This window comes from Embiotoca jacksoni, unplaced genomic scaffold (genome assembly GCF_022577435.1).
Source record: "Embiotoca jacksoni isolate LCO1_2020_lvr unplaced genomic scaffold, fEmbJac1.0.p SCAF_20, whole genome shotgun sequence".
In the NCBI taxonomy this organism is placed as follows: Eukaryota; Metazoa; Chordata; class Actinopteri; family Embiotocidae; genus Embiotoca; species Embiotoca jacksoni.
In genome coordinates this window covers 5,808,984-5,815,873 of record NW_027185341.1, presented here as the reverse complement: position 1 = coordinate 5,815,873, position 6,890 = coordinate 5,808,984, and the positions used below count along the sequence as shown (strand labels likewise).

The 6,890-nt window shown below is 38.5% G+C and overlaps 1 protein-coding gene across 2 annotated transcripts; it reads right to left on the bottom strand.

The window, feature by feature from the left end:
• Positions 1–394: 394 nt before the first annotated feature.
• Positions 395–6,604, bottom strand: LOC138202139 (alanyl-tRNA editing protein Aarsd1-like). Of its 2 annotated transcripts, XM_069155910.1 has the most exons (17): positions 6,480–6,604; positions 6,205–6,318; positions 6,003–6,069; positions 5,768–5,866; positions 5,352–5,441; positions 5,177–5,239; positions 3,372–3,500; positions 3,105–3,264; positions 2,925–2,982; positions 2,685–2,841; positions 2,409–2,525; positions 2,087–2,217; positions 1,928–1,994; positions 1,597–1,688; positions 1,206–1,260; positions 1,027–1,121; positions 395–930 (listed from the first exon to the last, which is right to left on the bottom strand). In XM_069155910.1, the coding sequence occupies exons 1-17, from the start codon at positions 6,512–6,514 to the stop codon at positions 792–794; spliced, it is 1,668 nt and encodes a 555-aa protein (XP_069012011.1). In that variant the 5' UTR covers positions 6,515–6,604; the 3' UTR covers positions 395–791. The 2 variants fall into 2 exon arrangements, with proteins under 2 accessions (XP_069012011.1, XP_069012010.1); XM_069155909.1 differs by lacking the exons at positions 395–930; positions 1,027–1,121; positions 1,206–1,260; ... (6 more) ...; positions 3,105–3,264; positions 3,372–3,500 and adding an exon at positions 4,741–4,947.
• Positions 6,605–6,890: the final 286 nt, after the last annotated feature.

The window sequence follows — 6,890 nt, the reverse complement described above, 5'->3', positions numbered from 1 at the left end:
TCTTTTACATATTACATTTTCACAGATCTTATAAATTAAATATGGTAAACGGCATCAAGAGCCTGAAAGGGTGTTTTTTCATGAAGTGTTGTGTCTAATTGCAGATTTCGATGCCCTTGAGCAGGGCACTTAATCATGTTTCTCATGTAACACTAATGGTGTTGAATAGAGGCCGGAAAAGTGTTCCGGCAGAACATTATAATGTCACAGTTAAGTTGACCTTTGACCTTTTGGATATAAAATATCATCACTTAACCATTTTATCCTGTAAGGCATTTGTGTGAAATGTCATAAACAGCGCATGAAATCTTAAATTATAGCCACAACTGTTTTTAGCGAGGTCACAGTGACCTCTGACCAGCAAAATCCAATCAGTTCGTCCTTGAGTCGAGTGAACGTTTGTGCCAAATTGAAAGAAATTCCATCAAGGCCTTCTTTTAATCTCGCGCTCACAAAAATGGGATGAATTAATGGACATGAAAATATAAAAAGACAAGAAATAAAATTTAATTATTTTTTTTAAAGCAAATAAGATTGAACAGATTAATGTTGTAAATTAATAAAGCCAGTACTTTTAAAATTCAAATATGTACAGTACATTTTGTAAGGAATTCCTGATTATATACATTTTCACAAGAATGATTAAATTCTTATGTGTAGTCATTGTTCAGTGGTTACTACAAAATATGAATATTTAAGACGGCCAGGTAAACTATCCTTATTGGCTTCTACATGTGTTGTTTCCCTTCAACAAATATAAAATATGTATTTGTACTGAACGATTGCTGGGTTTACTCTTCCTCTGAGGTGCCATGTTTGCAGTGCTGTTTCAGTAAAGCCTCCACCTCTCCTCTCCGTGCCAGGCTGTTGGCTTTGCCTTGGAAACGCCCGTTCTTCCCGGCTCCCTTCCCCTGGAGCAGCTCCAACATCCTGGTGAGTACAAAGAGACAGATACAGTGCCGACCTACTTCAAGTTTTTACAGTCGAGGTTGAATACTCACAGAGTACTGTGGTGGGGTTTCTTACCGTGGTGCCACCTCAGTCACTGGTCCACTGGGTCCAACCAGGAGAAACAAACCAGGTCCCTTTTCCTCTCCGACAGTCAGGAAAACCAAAGTTCCCTAAGACGAGACAAAACGTGCTTTCTATAAATATTTATCAGCTAATAACTGGAACTACTTGAAGCAGTTGGGGGATGATCTTACCTCGGTATTTAGTTCATTGGCAATGATATTCATGAACTCATTGTCGCCCTCTTTTCTGTGGGAGGAAAAAGAAATGTCATTTTCTTTCAAACTAGATATTTTCAAATGCTATCAGGACAATATATAATGCCATACCGAGAGCTGTCACCATGAAATTGTAGTTGACAGTTAATCGTAATACAAATAATTACGATTTAACAATTTAATTATCTGTTCACTTATGCCACTATTATAGCATAAGCCTGATCACAGTTTAATAATACTCCTTATCAAGGAAAAGAAACATCTATTGGCATTAAACATTGGAACATACGAATACAAATGTTATTTGTTTGCCCTTAAGGATTAATAAAAACAAAACTGCTGTTCAACTTTACGTAGAATTTCTTACTTGTGCAGGCTGAAGAAGTTTCCTCTTTGAGGGTCACTTTTAAAGTTCTGAGCGATGAGGACGGCCATATCTCGAAGCAGGCTCAGGTTAGTCTGCCAAAGACAGTTTTAAGTGGGACTCTTGAGCTTCAGCAAAAACCAGTGTGATACAGTGTCTGCCAAATGGATAGATTTCTTATCTAAACAGCGCTCTTTGCTATTAGTGACCTGCTCTGGAAATAATCAACACCACCGACATTGAATCAGTTTTCTTCGTACACAGTTCTCAGTCACTGAGCAGCGCGGGCAGTGAGGAACATCTAGAGAGGAACTGACTGAAGAAATGTTCTTACTTTCTGTAGCAGCTTAACAGACTTCTGCAACTTGTCCACTGCCTCCACATGCTCATCCGGTCCCGTTCTGTGGAGCAAACAACAGAAAGGGTTGTTTTCACTTCCAACATTGTGAGTGAGTTTAACTCATACAGGTGATGTTGTCTCGATTCAACTTACTTCAGAAGAGACACCAGCGAACGCTCTGTGCTGTAGCTTTTCTCCGCGTACTTCAACACTCTGTTTCCTGCCAGGAAGATTAGGTTGGTTTTGTTTTTCTTTCCCTTCTCAGTTCCCAGCAGCTTTATTACCTAAAATGCAGGTAAGAAGAAACAAAGCCAAGTCAGTAATTAATAAAAAAAAAAAAATTTAAAAATCATCTGAAACACGCCTAATAACTCGCATATGATTATGTCGTGTCTGCAAGTCATGTATGTTTAATTTCATAACTTCAAAAGTCTTAAAACTGACTGTGTGTCTGTATGTGTGTGTGGAGTCTCACCTGTAAGTGACTGAGGTTTGACACATGGGTTCCACAGCACATGTTGGCATCGATGCCCTCTATATCAATGATCCGAACAGGCCCTGCATGGTCCTCCGGCAGCCCTCGACTCCTCACCTGGTTCACGCACACACACACACACCTTGTGTAATACAGTGTATATGTATAATCACTTATTTTTTGTTTTGCTTGTCAAGTTAATAATGCAGTACATTCATATATTAAGCAAACAGAAAGAGGACTGTTTAAGTAACTCGAAGTATGATATCTGGGTACCTTTTCCACAGCAGGGTCATCTATAGAGAGAAGCTGAACAGTGACGGGAACGTGAGCTCTGATCTTCTCATTTATAGCTTTCTCCAGCTCCTGAAGCTGGCCAGCTTTCACACAGGGAGTGTCCAGTTCAATGATGCTTCTCTGACGACCCAATTCCCTGAAAGAACCCAGAGAGGTAAACCGGTAAACCCACAAGTCTTAATGTTTCCATGGAAAGGAATCGGTGCAGTGGTGAAGTACCAGGACGTGGTCTTGTATCCAAACATTGTGTCTGCCAAAGCCGTTATCAAATGCTGACCTAAGAATCAGGAAGAATACAGTCGTATCTTAGAACTAGTATGTAATAACAATACAATACAACGAGTCGCTTCATTCAGAACACACAACGCTACCTGAAATCATCAGTTCAGAGGTCCTTACCCGAGTGCTGCTGCATATGATCAAACCTCCTCTCCCAGTCCACCTTCACCTGCACCTCCTGACCCACCTCCAGAGACGAGCTCACAAAATGTACGGCCTCCGCTCCCTGCCTCGTCACCCTCAACACCGGGACATCTCCGATCAGTCCGTGGTCATCTGGCTGAAGGAGGACGACACAATACAAGCATATTGTACAGCCTTACTTCTGATATAAACAATTCCCAAATGGACATGAGCACATAAGTGAAATGACACCGACTGACTTACTTGGCCACCTCCCTCAGGAAACAGGATGGTATCTTGGAGCTTGACAGTGAAGCCCTGGAGGGTTTCTTTCTTCCCATTGACTTCCTGTTTCAGTTCCGCTGGGCAGCAGGTCACCACAGACGTAACAAACTAAAAGACAATTAATGAAAAGAAAACGGGTGTCTTATAACGTGGCTTTAGGATTTCAGAATTACATAAAACTTTATTAAGGTCTGGGTTTGGAGAAGAGAAGTTGACGAACAACAAGACTTGAATTTAATCCGTTGCTTTTCAAACCAAGAGATATATTTAAAAAGTATATTTAATCATTTCCACTGCGTTTTGGGGAATTTCTTAACTTTCAAACCGGGTTCAAAAAGGCAACCAATTATATGAGCAGAAATAATGCATTGCAGATAGGAATATATAACGAAAACCTCGAGCAAACTAAAACTTAAATATATGGTTTCGTATTTAAAAGTGCGGAGAGCCGCAGTGGTAACTAGCGGGTGCAGTGCTAAGCAGCCATGCTAATCACTTCTGCAGAGAATCGCAGGTCAATTTCAGGGTATTTGTTTTTGCAAGCTATTAAAGAGTTTCATACCTCTTTCATATAGCAGTCCCTTTGACACTGAAAAGCCATGTTGAGCTGTTTTTGAAACAAAACTGTGCCTGCCACACGAGCTCCTGAAAAAGAAAGTCCTCGGCTGCAGTTGTCAGCCTAGTACGGGTAGCAATAAGGTCCAAACCTAATGGCTTCGATTTGTATTTTTTTTATATAACAAATAAATATTCTTAAACACGATTTAAACGTGATAGAAAACACCCAAGTGCTTTTAATAAAAATTTTAAAAAAAGTAGACAGATTTATTTTATTTTATTTATTTTTTTTTGTGCAGGGTAAGCAGAGTAAAAACATATATGAACATCGGAAAGGGTCAATTAAACATAATAAAATACATACAACATATTATGTAAACATGTAAAACGTGCTGGAACTTATTGCATAAACTCACATAACACACAATAAAGTGACAACATAACTTAGTCTGGATTACATCCAACCAAAACAATAATAAGCATTTTAAAACGTCATTACTCATAACCAGCAGCAATATGTCAAACAATATTTAAATTTCAAGAGTCTCAATACAAAAAGATAACAAAAAAAAACATGGTGATCTTAACAGGTTTTATTGGTCTTCATTGTTTCTACTGAGCGTACTTTTTTTTCTCTGTGACTTTCTGCGTTGCCAGTACAGTCATACATCTGTACCATAAATGATATGTGGAAGGAATAAGTGGATCAATGAATAAAACAGACAACCATGTTCTGGTATGCACACCCCATTAATCCACTGATCCAATGTAAATGCTACAGTAAAGCACCACAACACCAAACAAAGAGTGATTCAACTTATTTATTCAAGATATGGCAGTGTACAGTGGACAATAATATTTCAATTAATAATCCCATAGAAAATATGTATAAACAATATTTTGGACAATAACATAAATATTCAGCAAATATTACAAGCTTCAACACATATAGATTATCTTCAGTATCCTGAGGGACACACAGGTGATATCAATCAGACTGTAGGAAGAAAAACGACAAATTGTCAGTGTGCATATGTCGACATGTCATCAGAAGATCTGTAAACTGGAATGAATTTCTTCTGTCCTGAAGTCTGACTGCGTTTTGATCAATCAAATACTGTAACTGAAAAACCAGTTGATTACATGGAATACAAATTTTAAGTTTTACAAGCAATTCTCCACATTACATTTGAAAAGTTCCCCATAGACCAGAAAACTGCACTTACATCACTGAGATCCCCCATATCCGGTGCTTCTCCTTTGTTATTGCTGGCCATTTCTTGGATCATCTGTAAAAAGAAATCCATAAAGTTCGAAAAAATAATGAGGAATATTCCAAAATACATGAAACATCATCAGGCTATAGTTGATCTCATTAGTGAACAAATTGACTTTACTCACATCCAAGTATCTATCGGACTCTTCCTTTCCGTCATTTTCTTCGTTCTCCCAGTCCCTCCAGTTATCAAAGTCCACAGAAATCCAACTGGGCTGCAAAAAGAAGAATAAATAACACAGTTTGACATTTTATTTATCAAAGTAAAGTTGAGGAGGAATGCAGTGGAATCCCCATTATTCCCGCATATTATTTGGGTGGTTATTTGTATTGTTTACAGTGACAGTGCGTTAATAGTTCAAATAGTTTGTAAATGAAGTAATGAGAAATATAATATATTATTCTGAAATATGTCACTATTTCTTTAAAATCAATTTGGACATTCCTCCATGCTCTTAAAAAAAGAACACAAACATATTGTATATCATGTGATTTTTGATGATCGGTCTTGTGACTAATCATTTTAAACACATACACTCACCTTAGATGAATCCTTCTGGAGACGAGGCCATGCATGATCAGGCGTCACTTTCCTTAGCAAGATGTGGATGGTGCGGTCATAGACGCTTTCTCTGGAGTCCTTTTAAGTAATGACAGGATAAAAACGCATGTATTTAACATCACAATGACTGCACGCGTGAGCACACAACATGAAAAAAGTTGTTCTAGTGACTGTATGTCATTGGTCTCATCAAGCTTAAAGACTGGATGCTTACATTGATCTCGATTTTGTCGTAGAAGTGCAGCTCATTGTAGAACACATCATCTGTGTCATTTTTGCAGCTGTTGTACAGACAGAGCAGGGTTGTTAAAGAAACATTCAATTACACTTTCCTCAAACCTCATTGCGCTTATTTAAACAAAACAGAGACAGACATCAACAGAAAGAATCCAGTAAATAAATTCCTCTAAACTCACCATAAAATCATTTTGTCTATCTGGATATCAACTCGGACATCTTTAGGTCTTTGAACCAAAAACTTGACGGTGACATATTTCTTTCTGTCAAACCACACCGCATTTGCTGGCTGGCTGTTAAGACACACAGAAAGAGAGTTATATTTATGAATCAAATGTTTGATCATTTCTATATTTTTCCCCAAGACTGAAAGCTCTCCATAACCAAAAAGATCAGAAAAAAAGCACACGTCAGTGGTCATGTTAGTATTCAAAGATAGACTTGTAGTACATACCACTCCTCCGGTCTGACAATTTTGGGTTTGTTCATTCTAATTCTTCGGCAAAACTAAAAGACAGGTAACTGTAAGCGTAAAAAGCATGTGCTTTGTCTGTTCAGCTGTGTGCTCTAATGCAATGTCCAGGCCCAGGAAGCTATATATAGAGCAGTTGGTATCAGCTGCTGGGACACTTGGCTGCCACGGCACCTTCCCTGCCCTTTATGGTCTGTCAGTGGAACACTCGAGAAAACAGATGAGTTTTCCGGGTTTTACAATACTTCAGCCACCTCCAAGGTGCTTCATGGGGAGAAAGTCATGGGGGAGATTCAAAACAGATAATGTCAACAAAGGGGACATCTGCAAATGTAGAAACAACATTTTGAAGAACATAATCAAACAGTACTCTCCTGCTCTGCTCCTTTTTAT